Genomic DNA, 18853 nt, shown 5'->3' on the forward strand with positions numbered 1-18853 from the left:
CACACACACACACACACACACACACACACACACACACACACACACACACACACACACACACACACACACACCTACCTATGATCTTCACTACTTAACCTTCATCCCTGACCCACCATGTAAGCTCATGCACATGCAAATACTCAAATCTCAGTTAGAGCTCAGGGTTTTAAAAAGTCCTGTTCTGTTTAGGTGCGTACAAGCCTTAGATGTTTGATGGCAGGGCTGTATCTGAGCCTGCGATGCCCGTCTCTGATAATCGATCCCTCCTGTTAGCGCACAGCGGCTCTATCACTCAGGATGAAAGGTGTTAGTGAGCGTGTTACAAGCCGTCGCTGTCAACAGGCTCATTATTCGTTCGTTCTGTTACCAAGTTACAATTCACGCATTTATCAGAAACAGTATGTCACCACCTATATATGTTTTTATATTAATCCACATGGCAGCCAGTGTGGAGGTAAATCCTCCTTTAGGTAGGTCAGAGAAAGGGCTGTCAGTCTGTCATTTTCCTGCTGCGTGCCGGTGATGAGTGCGTCTCGGTTTCACGTGCTGACGGCTGCGTCTCAGTATTCGAGACGCCCTTCGTGAGCTTTCTCCCTGTGATCTCATCGCCATGCAGACAGAACGTCTCTCTTTCGCTCTCTCCTCGTCCGTTTGATGGATTTAGTCCTCAGACGAGGCCATGCCCGTGCATCCCAATGACCTTGTTCATAAATAATGAGCCTCATGTATGCATGCGTGTGTCTGTGTCTGTGCATGCTGATCAGGTGGTTACAGCACTCACCCCCAGCTAGAGTCCCCAGTATCACATGCAGAAGAAGGGGAGGTGGCAGGGGGCGCATTTGAATTTGACTTTGCTCTCTCTCAAGGTCTCTGTGCTTGTTTTTTTTATTGGAGTCTGTGTCTGTGTGTGTGTGTGTCAAACCATAAATGACTTGATGATTTTCACTCTGTCGTTTCCAAATACTCCATAATTATCCATTTGCTCTTTCAGGACAGGATTACACAGGGGATTATTAGCCACCATACTCTTTCACTCTTGCTGTTTGTGTTTGCAGTTTTGGAGCTTATGCGGTAATGCTCTCACGCCCAAACGTGGTGTTTTTGGCAAAACGGGGGATCTCCAAACCATCCTCTGTCTCGCCTGCGCCAAGGACGAAGTCACATATTCAGGTGCCTTGAATGGTGACATCTACGTATGGAAAGGGATCAACCTGATGAGGACGGTGCAAGGAGCTCATGGGGTAAGTTCCCTGCTGTTTGACTGGGGCTGCTTTTCCATACTCACTGGCTGCACCATATACAGAAGAATCGCAGTGAAAACATGGAGCAAACTTAACCAAGTTTGAAGGCCACATGCTGGCTTCATTTGATTCTGCTCAGTTGAAAAGGATCAGCCTTTTGCTCCACAGGATTAAATGATATCTATGGGATCAACAGCTGGGTGGGGGGATAGGAAAATGGGGGATGGGATAATAACTACAGTACACGTTTATTCCTGCTTTTTGTATCTCCAAATGTTCCACTGGGGCCACGACAAGGGACCTCCCTTGTGCATACAGTACGTCCCAGACAAATGAGCCCATCAGTGGAGCTTTTCAGTAATAATGAAAACAAATATGACACCTCCTGTTTCTCTGTTTGGTCTTATCTTGAGGCTACAGCAGCAGGTTTGTAATTGTGAAAGCCTTGTTAAACAAATGCCTGGCTGAACAGCAGCCCTGAATCTGGGGCTGGTTCTGTCGTTGCTCATTTATTGTGCAGATCCTCACTGACAGCCTGTCATTTCCTCCAGTCAGGGATTTTCAGCATGAATGCCTGTGAAGAGGGCTTTGCTACTGGGGGCCGAGACGGCTGCGTCCGGCTGTGGGATCTCAACTTCAAACCAATTACTGTCATTGATCTCAGGGAAACAGACCAAGGATATAAAGGTAATGTTCAATTGCCTTTTTTTCCCCTTTAATCTGAGCACAAAAGGTTGCAGGCTAAATCGTGGTCTGCTGAGGTGCTGAGAGAACTGTATAAATGTACAGAACAAGCTCTGTTGGATGCCAAAGCCGTTCTTTAACCCACTTCTTAACACCTTACTAACATTTTCTTTCTTCTCTATTTTTCCCATCTTCTTTACTTGTAATGGACCTATCAGTAGCTAGAGGTGAAAATAGCCGAGGTGGGTAATGTCATTGAGGGCGTAGTTACCAACCATGTCAGTCTGTTTGTAGCAGTCCCCACATTGTTCTGCTGTTCCTCTTGTTGTTAGTAAGTCCAAGCTCTGTTGCAGTTTTTACGTCGCATAAGGATATGTTTCTCACTCACAGTCCTGTGCAAAAGTTTTAAAAACTACATTTAAATGCATTTTATATCTAGTTACTGAATGTAACTAAATATAAAAAACTATGAACAGAAAAAATAACAAAATAAAGTCAGTATTTGGTGTTTTCCATCCTTATACCGGGCTTTGCAAAAGTTCTGTTACACTTGTTGAGACATTCACGAAAATGAACACAAAGATTTTTTTTGGTGCAATAAGATAATTTTTTATTTTCCAAATATTTCAATATATGTGTTGATGATAATATTAATCACAAATGTGGCCACCCTCAGCTGCAATCACACGCTCCAGACGAGACCTGAAGGCTGTGCACACCCTGCGGACATAGTCCTTCGTCATTCCTACCCACACACGGTTGATGGAAGTCTTGAGCTCCTCGACACTACTGTGCCAGACCTTGCAGGCCTTACCCTCAACGTGCGCCCACACGCTGTAGTCGAGGGGGTTGAGGTCAGGTGACTGCGGCGGCCACATGTCCTTCGGCCAGAAACTCAAGTTGAACCCTAACCACTCTTGCACAACCTTGGCAGTGTGGGCTGGTGCACCATCCTGCTGGAAGACATAGTCTCCCTTCTTTGTGATCTTTTTCACCCACGGCAGGACTTTTGTGGCTGTTCTTTGCGAACTCAGTCATTTTGAGCGTCGGATTGCTTTGAAAGGCCTTTCTCACCACCGAACGCTTGACAACTCGAGGTCTGCCTGATCGTGGTCGATCTTTCAGGTCTTCACCATTCTTGAGCCTCTCCGCGACTCTGTGGACGGTCATCCAGCTGATGTTCAGCTGTTTGGCTCTGTCAGACTTGTTGTGGCCAGCATGAAGGAGAGCAGATATCTCAACTCTTTTGACTTCCATCTTGATACAACTTCACCAGCGAACAAATTTGTATTAATGACACCTGCCTATAAGGTAGAACTTTCAGTTTGTTTAATGGAAGTTTTCACTCTGACTCGTAAACGTCTCTAAAGATCATGAAACCGAACTTTTGCAAAGCCCGGTATTTAAAGCAGCACCAGCTCTCCTAGGTAGACATGTGTTTTTAATGTAGGTGATAGGTAGGTTCTTGCAGCATCTTGGAGACTTTCTACAATTATTTTGTGAATTTAGTTTGTGTCTTCTGTCTCGTCATGTAATCCCAGACTGACTCCATGATGCTGACGTCAGGACTCTGTTGTAGGACTCTTTGTTCTTCTTGTTGCTGAAGATAGTTCTGGCTGTTTGAGGTTCTTGTAACACTGTAGACTGAATCCAGGACCGGTTAGATGCCTCCCTGGTGATACTGCATTACTGACAGGAATTGAAACATTCTAAGTGCCTGAAACATTTGCACAGCACTGTATGTATACGGCATATGCATCCTGCATCCTGTTCTTGCTGTATCACCACGAGTAAGATCGGCTTGAAAACACGTGCCGTCATTGTATTTCTTGTTAAAACCTCCGTCCAAGGTAGCCTGCAGATGGCTATTATCACCTCCTGTCTTTATTATCCCTGTTGCGTCTCTTACAATGGCTGTGTAAGTGGTAAATGTTTGTCTGCTTTTGTGTTTGCATGCTTTTTTTTCAAATCATGCCTGATGTTTACCATCTGTTTGTGTCTTTTTGACAGGGCTGTCTGTGCGCAGTGTGTGCTGGCGGGGAGATCACATCCTGGTGGGCACACAGGACAGTGAGATCTTCGAGGTGGTGGTCCACGACCGCAACAAGCCCTTCCTCATCATGCAGGGTCACTGTGAGGGCGAGCTGTGGGCGCTTGCCCTGCACCCCACTAAGCCTCTGGCCATGACAGGAAGTGACGACCGCTCAGTCAGGTGATGCTTCATTTTCAGACCGTGTAGTGCTAAGAGTGCTTGGATTTTTTTGAGAAACCTACGTGTCATATTATTTATATTGTACAGGTGGGTGACAAATTCAAGGAAAAGCTAACAAAAAGTGTGTTAATGAGATTTTGGGCCACCACATTTTACCAGATTAGCTTCAGTGTCCTTTGGCATTGATACTACAGGTCTTTGAAATGCTATTGAAGGGATTAAGCGCCTTTCCTCCAAAAGATATTTCCTCATTTGGTCTTTTGAAGATGGTGGTGGAGAGTGCTGTCTCATATGTCGGTCCAAAAACTTCCACTGGTGTTCAGTGTATGTTGAAAGCTGGTGACTGTGAATCATTTTGCCTCGTCAAACCATTCACTGACTCCTTGTGCCTTATGGATGGGGGCATTGCTATCCTAGAGGACTTGGCTTCCATCAAGAGAGAAATGTTTCATTGTAAGATACAGATGATCTTTCATAATAACTTTGTATTGATCTGTCCCTTACCTCTAAGAAGACAAGCAGACCCAAACAATGTTGGCAAAATGCCTCCAACAACAGAACAGATCTACCATATCCCTTCTCTTTGGGAGTTCAGATTATTTTTTCTTTTTTATTTGTCACCTGGCTGCATGGCAAATTGATTGTGAAGTTGTACCTAATAAAATATTTTTGTTGTTGCTGTATGGCCTTACTGCAAAAAATACTCTTATGAAACATTTTTAACTGTCAGTGTGTAGCCATAAAACAAATTCATAACAGGAAAAAGATGACTAACCTTATTGCTTTTTCATTATTATCTTGGCAGACTATTTTACCGGCTGCTCCTCTGCTCCGGTTGTTTGATTCTGTGTAACTCCATTGCTGCTTTTCCTCCTTCATTTTTCCTACTCTTCTGTGTCTAAAGGATATGGAGCCTTATAGATCATGCACTGATAGCTCGCTGTAACATGGAGGAGCCTATTCGCTGTGCAGCCGTGAGCACTGACGGTATTCACCTGGCGCTGGGAATGAAGGATGGCTCATTCACCGTTTTAAGAGTCAGGTGGGCACACAAAATTCAAAGGGAGAAATTTTGATCCTCACTGACTGCCTGCTGAAATGAAAGACTCCATTATTTCGTGTCCATTTTACCTCTTGATTCAAGATACATTTGTCTGCTTCTCTCCAGAGATATGACAGAGGTGGTACACATCAAGGACAGGAAGGAGGCCATTCATGAGCTGAAGTACTCCCCCGATGGGGCTCACTTGGCTGTCGGCTCTAATGATAACTCAGTGGACATCTACGGTGTTGTGCAGAGGTACAAGAAAGTGGGCGAGTGCATCGGCTCCAGCAGCTTCATCACACACATGGACTGGTCCACGGACAGCAAGTACCTGCAGACCAATGACGGCAGCGGCAGGAGGCTCTTCTACAGGATGCCAAGTAAGTACGAGAACAGTCGAGCGGTTGTGTGCTCCCAGAAGAGTTGTGTTTCTTCAAGGAGCTGCTTTGTGAGATAAAATGTTTCTGTCTTTTATTGAGGTGGGAAGGAGGTGACCAACAGGGAGGAGCTGAAGCTGGTGCAGTGGGCTTCATGGACATGTGTGTTGGGCCCTGAAGTCAATGGAATATGGCCCAAGTACTCAGATATCAATGACATCAACTCTGTGGATGCCAACTACAGCAATCAAGTCTTAGTAACAGCCGACGACTATGGACTAGTCAAACTTTTACGATATCCTTGTGTAAAAAAAGGTAAAAACTGAATATCGGAAAAAGCTTATCACTAACATTTTGAAATGAGCAAATTTCTGATGTATTTCCTCTTGATTTCAGGTGCAAAATTTAAAAAGTATTTAGGTCACTCAGCTCATATAACCAACGCTAGATGGTCACATGATTACCAGTGGGTCATAACGATCGGCGGTGCAGATCACTCAGTGTTCCAGTGGAAGTTTGTTCCTGAAAGAAAATCTAAAGAGGCTCTCCATATAGCACCACAAGGTGAGATAATACTCTTATCCACTCACTATTTATGTCACTATACTTACCCTAAATGCAGATTTAACTTCTGATCAGTCCATTTAGGAATATTGCAGCGTTACATTTTAATGCAGCTGCTGACTTGCATTACTGATATTACTTATTTCTCAAAATCAGTGGCTCCTGCCAACGAGACATTATTAAATTAGGCTAAGTGTAGGACCCTGATGGAAATTTTGTCTACTCAGTCTCCTGGTCAAATAAGTGGAAAATAGTGCTCAGGAAAGTTAATTTAAAATATGTTTTTTGGGGGGGAAATAAGTTATGTTTGTCATTTTACTTGGAGGTAAATGATGATACCACTCCTTTGTCTGTGTGTTAAATGTAAAGTTTGAGCCAGAAGGTGAATAATTTGGTTTGCAAAAACAGGGGAAGAATAGAGAACAGTTTGTTTACCTTTCTCCAAAGTTACTCAAGATAAATCTTTCCTGCACACACATTTCGCCTCTGCTGATATTGTGGATTTGTTCAAAAGTTGATGTTTTGGTCACAAGTCCTTTCTCGAGGCATATGAGTCATGAAGTGATGTAGAGCTTAGATACAGTGTGCTTCCCCAAAGCATAATGACATCACCAGTCCTTGAAAACACCCTCTCAGCAGCACATATGAATATTATAAAACATAGCTGTTTATCCAAATGCATTTAAACCAGAAGAAAGAATCACAAAATATGCAGTTACTATTTCAAATTTAGTTATCTAGTTGGCTTCATGTTTCAGAAGGGATGACCTCAAGTCACCTCATCGTCTGGAAATTTGAACCTTCTCATTTCCAGTGTACCAGTACGAGGCCAGAGTATGTTTCATATTTGCAACATGAAGGACACCTGGACTGTGTTTGTTCACTTTTCAAGTAGCAATGTGATGTTCCACCATTCTAGCCTTCAAAGATCTGTTTGTCAGACCGGTGTATACTTTACCTCACGGACACTGGATGATTGGGTATATAGCTCCAGAGGCTGTTCAGGGAATTATGCCTCAGATCTATTTTATACTATTCTCTATAAGATGGATGTTTGGAGGATTTAATCCCCTGCACCACAAAGGAAATCAAGCAAGTGGTGTGTGTGTTTTCTTCTAGTCATCTGTCCAACGTTAAAAAATAAAGGCCTGCTAACGCTGCTAAAACCTGTTTTGCTCACATAAACAAAAGAATAAAAATGACAAGTTTGACAGGCAGGACGAGTCACGCTTGGTAGGCATATTTTTTTAGCTTTGGACAGAGCTAGGTTAGCTTTTTCCCTGAGCTTCCGGTGTTTATGCTTAGCAAGGCTATTCACCGACTGGCTCTAGCTTTATCCTTACAGACATAAGAGTGATATTCATTATTACTGTAAGTATCTTTAGTGTCAGTCTGAGGCTACAACTATTTCTGTTGCTTTAAGACTGCTAATGTCACCCCATTAAAAGAAATAATGCATCACTGTGCATTTAAGGGCTTTAATGAATGTAGCCTCCTGTTACATAATGTGCATATTGCTCCCACTAGCCTCGTGAACTTGATGTACTAAACCACCAGAGAGCAATGTGCTAGATTTCTCCCGTCGCGTACTTTAAAAAAAAAAAAGAATTATCATTTCTATAAAGCGCTGCGAAGGAACAGCCATCTCATTAATTAAGACGAATCCAATAAAAGTGAATGAAGCTTGGAAAGTATAATTGCATTGTCATTTCAAAGTCATATTTTTTCCAAAGACAGAGTGCAGTTGTGCTCTCTGAAATTAAACCACACACTAACTGCCTTTCCTTTTAATTTTCCTAATGGATCTTATGAGTAGTCGCCCTTAGCTGCCAGTTCTGCTTATTGCCTTGTCTTGGCACGGCTTCACTGTGCTGCATCAGCATTTTTATACATTTGTCTTGAGCGTTGTCACTGCGAAGCACGCCAGCCTAATAAATAGGAGATGTCACAGTATTATTACATGATCGACCCTCACTCCCCCTGAAACAGGATGCAGTGTGGTTTTTTTTAGCTTGAGCAGTAGGATATTTGTCTGATTTAGAGGCAGGGGAGGATTTTACTGGCTAGCTGTGATGTAACCTTGTTTCCTCCCGCAGAGACCTTGGCTGACTCCAACAGTGAAGAGTCAGACTCTGATCAGTCAGACGTACCTGAGATGGACTCAGAAATTGAGCAAGAGACGCAGCTCACATATAGACGACAGGTTTGTGATGAAATCCTACATAAATGCATCTCCTGGGAAATCACACAGTTTATAAAACAACTTGTAAATCCGTTTTCCACACCCATACAGGTTTATAAAGAAGATCTACCTCAGCTCAAAGAGCAGTGCAAAGAGAAACATCGAGCAACGGCCATGAAGAAGAGAGAACGAGCTCCTGGGAGTGGGGTGAAACTGCACTTCATTCACGGGTAGGCCGACTCTCTAGCACAACGAAAGAGACGTTTTTTCAATTTCAAAGTGTCTCTATGAAGTGAAACTAAATAAAATACCTCCAAAATGTGTTTTTTTGTCTGCAGCTACAGGGGCTATGATTGCAGGAGCAACCTGTTCTACACCCAGACCGGGGAGATAGTCTACCACGTAGCTGCCGTAGGGGTTGTGTACAACAGACAGCAGAATACGCAGCGTTTCTACATGGGCCATGATGATGACATCCTCTGTCTGGCTATTCATCCCCTGAAGGACTTTGTAGCAACAGGCCAGGTAGCTGCCACAACTGCTAACATAAATGATTCAGGATTTTTTGGCTCAGGAATAGCCTTAGAAAACCTTTGAGCTCAGGAAGGCTGGAGACTCTCTGCCATCTTTATCTAAGCAAAATTTCTCATTTGTAGTGGGTTTGTGTACTAGATTTTGTAAATGCACCACAAAAACTCAAAATCTTACCAGTCTATTTGTTTTATTTTTAGTGAAGATGTCTCTTTTAAGACAACGCATTTTAAATATCTTGTTAAGTCAAACAATCTTGAAATTATTTTGTTTTGAGTTGAATTTTACAAGAAAACTCAAAATGAATTTAACCCTCTTGTCGTCCTGTGGGTCAAATTAACCTATTTTAAAGTTTGAAAATGTGGAAAAAAAAAAAATTTCCCAGTGAAACTTCTGATGTTCACTTTTTCAACATTTTTGGGAAATCTTTGAACATTTTTTGGTGGAAAAAAGGAAATGTTTATAATGTTTCTTAAGATAATTCACAAAAAAATCAACCAAAATCCAGCAAATTTTTATGTGAATGTTCTTAAAGAAAATATTAGACGTTTTACTGATATATATGTAATCACTTTAGATATTTTTAGGATTTTTTTGGAAGATTTTTAGTCATTTTTTCAAAATATTGACAAGAATTTTCATGTCGAATTTGGGGGATTTTTTTAAATAAAACTTATAAGGGAAGCTTTTAAGGAATTATTGGAATTTTCTTCCTGAAAGTTTTGCAAATTTTCAGAAATTTGGTCAACTTTTTTGCTGATTAGGGATTTTTTTTTCAGACAAGGAAACAATATTTTTTGGTGCTTGTAAATGAAGACAGCAGGAGGGTTAATGCACCTCAAATTAGGAGGTTACATGAAAGCTAAAAGCTGTTTTTGAGGGGAAAACTGCTTCTTCTTCTTTCTTTTTTTTTTTTAGCATATCTGGCTTATTTGAAGACACCTAAGCTTGACAATCCTGGTAAAATATAGCTTAAAATAAGTTTTCCCAGCTAGAGATTCTACTTATATCTTATTTCAAGAAATCTTACCAGCCATTTTTCACTTGCTCTATTGGCAATTTTTTTCACTTATTTCAAGGTAAAAGTTCCTTGAAATAATTTTTTTTCTTGTTTTGAAAAGGGCATTTTTTCCAGTGTATGAATGTTTTTTTCTCTGTACAGGTTGGCAGAGATTCCTCAATACACATATGGGACACGGAAACGTTAAAGCCCATGTCTGTGTTGAAGGGTTTCCACCAGCTGGGAGTGTGTGCTCTGGATTTTTCAGGTAACACCAACTGGCTGCATTTAGCTCGCCTATCGCCACAGATTTGACAGAACATACCATTTATTATGACAAACGCTTCCACGCCTCCGGCTTTCACAGAGGAACAAAAAGCGTATTTCACACATAAAAGAAAGGGGTGATTTCACAAGACACCCAATTTACAAGCAACATGGAAAAGCCTATTTCTGCCATCTCTTAGTCACAGAGGACTGACAGCATCAAGGTGGAGCTGTTCATCTCACTATCCTTAATTGGCCCCAGATGCAGCCGTGGCAGTGATCTTTATGTCAGTGTCAGTGACTCACCTGCCGTAGATCAAACCCACTAGAATGCTTTCATGTTGCTAACGAGGGCCAAACTTTCATGAACCAAAGCGAAGGCTGGCTCGCTCTGAACGATTTTTTCCCCCTCCTCAACAGCGGACGGCAAACGTCTGGCCTCGGTGGGTCTGGACGACAACCACACCATTGTGCTGTGGGACTGGAGAAAGGGGGAGAAGCTCTCTGCCATGCGGTGAGTATAGTTACATCACAATGTTCAGCTAGCTTGTAAAATCCAAACTGAATCTCCATGTAATCTCCTATCTCCATGTTAGGAGATACAGGAGAGTCAGTTTGGCATTGGGCAAATTGAATCGCGTTTCCCTCCCGGGACAGTTTGGTACGACCAATCATAGCACGGGAGGCGGGAGTTAATGCTGCGTCATCTTCAGCGCCTCGACGATGATGCCGGAGGAGGAGGGGGGCCAAAGTGAATCTTTTTGTGGTCTCTTGGCGTTTTGGATGGTGTTAGTCGTTGCCTCTTTTCACTTGACGTTTCTGACGATGAGGAGGCAGTGGATGGCTCGTTACTTTCGGCTTCTTGCCATTGTTTGTACAGAGGAAAATCCCATTCCAAACGTGTGAGTAAATTTAAGCAACTTTTACACATACGCACCGACTTGGTTTGGCTCCGATTTAAAGTTATTCCTAACACCGCTAATCGTTCGGAAGGAGTCTTTTGTTGCGTAGCCTTTTCAAAAATAAGTTTAAATCAGTAATCATTCACTGCGACGCTTTCTCGGCTGCATGCCATTGTTGTTTGGACTACATGGACTTCAAGGTCGATTTGTTTGTGCGTCACATCCGTGTTACACTGATTGGTTCTTTCTCGTTCAAGCTGCATTCGTTAGCCCCTCCTTTTTGAAATCGTCTCCTGTCATCACAATGCCAGACTGCCTTTATTTGTATTTATATTAATACATAAATAAAGTCAGTCTGGATTTTCCAGGCAAATGTTCAGCTGCTGTCCCAACATCCAGAATGCTTTGACAGACCTCCTTCTTAATGCTAAAGATCCTTTGAGCACTTTTAGTTTAAATATGGACATTTATAGATGAGAGCTGAATTGAAGCCACTTTGCTGTGCGGGGCTGACAGCATGACTGATGGCAGAGTGGAAAGAAAGTGAATTGCCTTTTAGATTGCAAGGCTGCTCCTCTGCAATACTCAACCCTGCCTGAGTCTGAATGGTTAGAGTTTGCCCCAGAGCCTTTACTGTAGATCCTTAATTAAAGAGAATTGCTTTTAATTCATCCACAAGGAGATTAACCTGGTGAGTTAAGGCGACTTGATATTTCAAATGTTGTTTTCACAGGGAAACATATTGAGAAAATCCCATTTTTTTCCACACCTGTGCTCCGTGTCTCAAGATACAAACAAGACATAAAAGGAAATGGGTTGCGAAAACAATCAAGCAGTAAAAAGGATAATTGAAAACTGGTACCAGGCGAAGAGTGAAAACAATCTCACAGCTTATGAGCGGATGGCTGAAGCAAAATGGGCAATAAAGACCACGTATAAAAGTGCTGTAGAAACAAAGGAAGACGTACTCGAGGAGTGGCCAAGCTGACACATGTGACAGACGTCCTACACAACCAGAGACAATGATGCAAATGGCGACTGTGCGCTTTAGATGTAAACTATACATGCGGCCAGATATGGGGCCCACTCCCCAGCCTTGTACGTTTGTTGCAAGTGTATTAGCTTACCACATTTAGAATTATGAATTTCTTGAAAACATGAGAGGTGTCAGTTTCTTCAAAACATAATATTTTCAGTTTGACAGCAGGTAAAGTTGAATAATCTTGGAACTAGAAGAAGCCAGACGTAACTAACCGGAAAGCTTCCCAAAATATCATTGCTTTTGCTTTCTTGCTCGTCCTACTTGATGTTCATATTTAACATCTACTCCACTGAAATTCCCCCCCGGCTACTTTGGAGTAGTGCGTTGCGGGTTGTTCTCTGGCGTGTAGTGTGGCAGGCCTTCACTGCAGCTCAGGGACAGCTTGGAGCAGCACTAATCTCCTTTGCAGACCCTGGTGGGCAGTGCAGTGAGGTGGACGGAGGGAAATGGGGCCTGACAGGGTCTGGCTTGTGCAGTGCCACTGTCTTGTCTTAAGCTGGAAGAGGAAGGCGAAGAGGCTGAAGAGGGTGCAGGGAAAGAATGTAGAGAGACGGGGAGAGCTACAGATACAGACTACCAAAACAGTGAGACTCCTAAAAGTATCCTGGAGCCAAAAAAAACAAGCTACGGTCAATCAATCAATCAATCAAACTTTATTTATATAGCACTTTTCATCCATTTAAAATGCAACACAAAGTGCTTCACAAAATAAAAGAATACAACAACAGAGAGAATAAAAGCATAATATAACCGACAGTATCCCGCTTCCAGATATATACACACATGCGCTCACACACACACTCACAAAACACACATACACACACACACGGTGCTGAGACACGGCAGGGCACTGAGGAACCATGTGAGGAAACACCTATGGGAGCCCTCCACACCGAGATGCGCCACAGCCTACAGCCACCGGGAGCGCCGCCACAGAGACCACCCAGACGCCGATGGGCAGGGGCAGACCCCGCACTTATTGCAGAGCCGCCCCAGCCCCACGGGCCCAGGAGGCCTCCAGGGCAACGCCCCCCGTGGGCAGACCGGGCATACATCCCAGTGTGGAGGCCTCCCATGAGGAAACACTGAAGCTAAAAACTAAAAGACTAACGAGAGAGAGAAAAAAAAAGCAGGTATAATGCATAAAAATTAAAAGCTTTAAGAAAGTTAAAAATGTAGAGATAAAATAGACAAATAAATAAATAATAAATAATAATAATAAGATTTTAAGATGTAATACTGATAAAATGCATAACTAAGAACAATTGTTGTTATGGTATATTTTCTGTTTCAGTTTTTGCTCACAGAACTAATCATTGTAAATGAAAACTGACACATTAATAAAGTTAAGTCCACAAAATACCCGCCCACATTGCTAAAATCAATACTCCAATTCCTTTAATGTCACAGTTATAATTAAATGACAAAGTGCAGCCACAGCAGGTTTTATAACATGTTTTTTTTTTACAAAGCTGATCCAGTAGGTAAACTATGAGCCACCAAACTATATGAAATAAAATAAGACACTGAGCACTACATATTTATTTATAGATTTGTATCGACTGCTGTTTCTTTTCAACATTTCTTTTAGACATCTACTTTGTGAGTTTGTGTTTTCAGTGTGTTTTTATGTGTTGTATTTTATTGTTGGAGCTTGTCAAAGCAGAATTTCTGTCACCATTTGGGCCAGACAATAAAATCTATCTATCTTTGATTGTAATCGCACACAAAACAGAAAGTGAGACATATTTCTGCTTTTCTTTGCCATGATCAATAACTCATATGCATTTTTACTAACTTGGGCATTGAATTCTCCCTCACAGCCACAAGATATTCCTTCTCCTTATTCTCTAAGACCAAATAAATTTGTCATTCCAACAAGAAAAATGCAGCTGAAATTAAATGTTGTTTCTCTCAAGGCCAAGGTGTAAGAAAAGGCAAACTATACAAATATTTTAAGTGTGCAGGAGCATGAAAAAATATACTAATTTAAGGTTTTTCTCCGTATTTCCTGATGTGTTTTTCAGGGGAAGCAAGGACAAGATATTTGTTGTCAAAATAAATCCCTACCTGCCTGACAAGCTCATCACTGCTGGTGTGAAACACATGAAGTTTTGGCATAAAGCTGGTGAGACATATATCTTTCTGTTGACTAGAACTGACTCTTAACAAGCACAACTCTGGCTTAGCTGTGAAACATCTGAGTGCGAGCCGACTGTCTGCTTCCCTTTCAGGTGGCGGCTTAATTGGGCGCAAAGGGAACATGGGGAAGACGGAGACTATGATGTGTGCTGTGTACGGCTGGTCAGAGGAGATGGTGTTTTCAGGCACCTGTACAGGGGACATTTGCATCTGGAGGGACATGTTCCTGATGAAGACTGTCAAAGCTCACGACGGCCCTGTTTTCAGCATGCACGCTCTAGAAAAGGTACGTTACAAAAGAAAGGCCCAGAAAGACTATTCTTACACAACAGCAAGAACTTTTTAAAATATATCTTCTGTAATCCAATGTTGTTTTTCGCTTGAAATTGAATATTTTGAGCAATTTCCAAACATTAAAGACCCCATGTTATGACTTCTGGGTATTTTCTGTGCATGTAAACGGTCTGCAAACTTAAAAATCTCACAGCAAAAGGAGTTATTCTTTCCTACAGCAAACGCTGCTCCTTACCTGCCTGAAAGGTCTCGTTTGAAGTCCCGCCTTTTTCTCTGTTACTTCACTATGTAAAACATTTTCATAACACCTGCTTTGTGGCTAGTTTGACCCTCAAACAAAGAAGACGTTGATTTCTCACAATCCATTATCATTTCCTCTTTCGTTGAGCCATCAGAGCAAACCTGGCTTTTCAGGAGGTGGGTCTTAACGAGACAGGAACTAAAACAGAGTGTTTCAGACAGAGGGTGAGAAGAGGTGCTTTGGTAGTGTAAAATATGACAAAAATAATGTGTTTTTTGAATATTAATGCACGTAAAAATATATTAATGTGCCCTCTAAACAAAATTATAAACATATAAATGTTCATAATGTGGGCTCTTTATGCATCAGACTGCAAATTCTGAAATGTCATTATTTTAAAATATGATAATATTAGATGGTGATGCTCCAGTCATATCTGTCTACCTAGCAGCTTAGCTTCCTCTTTTTATAGTGGGTTGTATGTATTATTGCAGTTGTGCTGACAACGGCATGTTGAGTCAGCAGGAGATCATTGCAGCTATTAATGTGACCATATTTTGTCCCTGTAGGGATTTGTGACTGGAGGAAAGGATGGTATAGTAGCTCTGTGGGATGACACTTTTGAGAGATGCCTCAAGACGTACGCCATCAAGAGAGCAGTCCTAGCTCCCGGCTCCAAAGGTAAGGTCATTTTGCGCTCAGTCGTCCTCCGCTGTCCTCGGGTCATTTCTTATGCTCCATTGACATAAAACACCCATTTAATGCAAATCCATTTAAAACAGTCAATGCTTTTAGCCGAAATGAAGATTGCTTCCTACATCCAAGTTCAAGCTCTGACTTTATTCTGTAATCCATCGATTCTGCAGGGTTGCTCCTGGAGGACAATCCTTCCATACGTGCCATATCTCTGGGCCATGGCCACATCCTGGTTGGGACCAAGAACGGAGAGATCTTGGAGGTGGACAAGAGTGGCCCCATCACTCTGCTGGTTCAGGTAAGAAGAAAAACATGTCACACATCTGATAATGTACTCACACGCAAAAGAAACGCAAGATTCTTTTACCCGATGAAAAATTAAATTTGGTTTCCCAAAACAAAAATGCATTTGGTACTTTGTGGTGCATGGTGTGTTCTTAACATTTTCTGTTGCGTTTTGTAAGGTTGGTGTGAAAACCGAAAACAAAACGAATCGTCGCAATACACCAATGCATTGATGATGTGGACATGATTCACACTTTGCACATGCAATTGAATATACACGATTTATCGACACCTTCAGTGGGTATAAATTTCATTTAAGATCATAGGCATTTCACTTGCTGTTTAACTATGCCACGCTTAAACCAAATTGAGAGGAACCAAGCCATCGGACGTCTGCAAGGCAATACAACAAGGCATAATTAAGCATATGAAAAGGCATTATTGTTCTGGCCTTTCAGCCTCCTGTCTTCATTCATCAGCTGTTGCAAGAGTGAGTTGAGCAACTCTGAATTAAATATTTATGTGCGTATGTGCGTGCAGGGTCACATGGAGGGTGAAGTGTGGGGCCTGGCCACTCACCCCCATCTCCCTCTCTGTGCCACTGTCAGCGATGACAAAACCCTGCGCATATGGGACCTCTCACCCAGCCACTGCATGCTGGCTGTACGCAAACTCAGGAAAGGTGAGTCACCGCTGAAACACTAACAGATGAGTGTATCTCCTCACAGGATGTCTGCTGGTCTCAGGGCTTTAATAAACACCTTGTCCTCCACAGGCGGCCGATGCTGCTGCTTCTCCCCCGACGGCAAAGCTTTAGCGGTGGGCCTGAACGACGGCAGCTTCCTTATTGTGAACGCAGACACCCTGGAGGACCTGGTGTCCTTCCACCACCGCAAGGACATCATCTCTGATATCAGATTCTCTCCAGGTCTGTGTTTCGCCTCCGCAGTTCCACGGCTCTACAAAGCTACTTTTAAATCCGGTCTGAGAAGTGAATAGACCTCTAGAATCCCTGCGACCTCCAAAGCAGTTCGGTTTACAGTATGTAGGATGGTGTGCAGCGTTTCAGCAGGTATACATATTTCCCTCTCGCTGTGAGTGGGGAGATATTGCTGCAGGCCTGACCCAAATTAATGGCTTTCTGTAATAAGGCCAGACAGAGAAACAGCAAGAGAGGAATGAGAAACAGTGGGGACGGACAAAGTGAGAGCAAGAAACTAAACTCTCTTTCGCCTGGACACTTAACCTTGATCTACAATGCAAGAGATCCTGTTTCTCCACCCAGCACCCATGAATTCCTGAGAGCACACATCTTGGGGGAGCAGTCAGTTTGTAAATGTTAGGTTTGGTTAGTTAAAAAGATCATTCTTTTTTGACTCACTCTGTAGGGAAAATTCCAAATTTTCTATTTGCATGAACAGCATAAGTGTCTTTACCACAAATGGAGCTTGAGAAGAAATCCAGGGCTTATGTTTACTTTATTTAATAATCAGGGTGCATTTTTTTTAAGGTAACACAAATGCTGGTACAATAATTTCTTCCCATCTATCTTTCAAATGTTGGGATCCTTCATTTCTGAAATTTTTGTTGCTCGAGCTGAGAAGTCAGAATCACCACAGTCATTGTAAATCGTAGATGCTGAGATATTTTAGTCTGAACTGAAGTGGTGGACCGATTATGTGAAACTTTTTGTTCTCTTTTGTCGGCTCAGGAGCTGGGAAGTACCTCGCAGTGGCGTCAGGAGACAGCTTTGTGGATATTTACAATGTGATGAGCAGCAAACGCGTAGGAGTGTGCAAAGGCTGCCTCAACTATATAACCCATCTGGACTGGGACAAGAGAGGTAAACATGCTTCCTTGAATGCTGTTATCTCGGTAAATCCTTGCAAATGAGCATTTAACTACCAATTACGGCCTCAAAATTTCTCTCATAACCGTTACGTTGCGGCCCATCGGGCTCTTTCGTTCACAGGAAAACTACTCCAAGTCAACACAGGTGCTAAAGAGCAGTTTTTCTTCGAAGCTCCTCGTGGCAAGAGGCAGACCATCCCGGCTACAGAGGTAAGCGGTGAGAAAAAGGCGCAGGAGCAGCCGTGGTTGTGACGCTGTTGGCCCACATTTTCCCCTCGGGATCAGAGGAGGCTCGGGGAAGGGCAGTGAAGCATTAACACGGCCCACTTTTCACCGGTATCATTCTAATTTTGGCAGTGGAAGTGGGATACTGTTTAGGGTCCCTCTAATACATGGTGACATTCAGACACCTTGCGAGGCGCACAGCGGGGTGGAGCATTAAGAAAATAAGGGTCAGAGATGATAGATGCTGTTAGGTCGTGTCTCAGTGGAGCGTCCGATGTCGTCTTCTACATGTGCTCTCATCTCATTTTACCCCCTTGTCATGTGTTTTTTTTCTTTCCATCTCATTCCTCATACAAGTCTCTTGTACACTTGGTCTTGGTCTGCTCATTTACAGGCAGACACGGTGTATTATCCTATATGTTTATATTGTTTTCATCATGTAGACAATTTACTCTGGTGGATATTGGTAACAGACAGGAATTTGTGCTGTGGGGTACCTCAAGGGTCTGTTAATGTTTATTAATTCACTATATATACTCTATTTGTTAGGTCTTAAAGGTCTCACGTGGTAAAAATCCATTTTTATTGTGTTTTACATATCTTAAAAACTTTCCTTCACATCAGAGTCATTTTCAAGCCGCTGCTCTGTGTAGATCAACTAAAGTTTTAAAACCACACCGTTGTCTGACAAACCACCAAACACACGAGTTAAAGCCAACTGCTGTGATGTACATTCTGTGATATTTCTGTAAAATGAAACGAGAAAATTAGAAGCAAGAGTCCTGGTCTCACACGTAGTCATCTATGTCGGCTGCCGTGAGGTCAACTGTGTTCTCAGCGCAGACAATCATAGATACAGAGGGGGTCTTCTTCCTGAAGGGGGCGGGACAGCAGCAGCTCAGCTCTGCTCAGAGCTACAGACACTGAAACTGCCTGTTCAGAACAGTATGAAAATCTTTGCAGAAATGTGAGCTAAAATATTCTGGGGACATCTGTCACTTTCATTTATTTCCTAAGAGGGAGCACTGAAGGAGCCTTTAAATTAATAGTTATAATATAAAGTTTCATTTTT

General features: G+C 42.4%; 1 protein-coding gene across 1 annotated transcript in view; it reads left to right on the forward strand.

Annotated features, from left to right (window-relative positions):
• The window catches only part of eml5 (EMAP like 5), a 48235-nt gene that overhangs the window by 14812 nt on the left and 14570 nt on the right, over positions 1-18853 (forward strand). The window contains 20 exon segments of the mRNA XM_022193251.2: positions 1056-1241; positions 1793-1928; positions 3936-4137; positions 5042-5179; positions 5306-5562; positions 5662-5874; positions 5956-6123; positions 8220-8326; positions 8417-8535; positions 8644-8830; positions 9999-10104; positions 10524-10617; positions 14075-14175; positions 14282-14475; positions 15294-15405; positions 15591-15718; positions 16246-16387; positions 16481-16633; positions 17417-17548; positions 17678-17766. Of these exon segments, the coding sequence (XP_022048943.2) occupies positions 1056-1241; positions 1793-1928; positions 3936-4137; positions 5042-5179; positions 5306-5562; positions 5662-5874; positions 5956-6123; positions 8220-8326; positions 8417-8535; positions 8644-8830; positions 9999-10104; positions 10524-10617; positions 14075-14175; positions 14282-14475; positions 15294-15405; positions 15591-15718; positions 16246-16387; positions 16481-16633; positions 17417-17548; positions 17678-17766 (2964 nt within the window).

The sequence above is a fragment of the Acanthochromis polyacanthus genome, chromosome 1 (assembly GCF_021347895.1).
Source record: "Acanthochromis polyacanthus isolate Apoly-LR-REF ecotype Palm Island chromosome 1, KAUST_Apoly_ChrSc, whole genome shotgun sequence".
Classification (NCBI taxonomy): domain Eukaryota; kingdom Metazoa; phylum Chordata; class Actinopteri; family Pomacentridae; genus Acanthochromis; species Acanthochromis polyacanthus.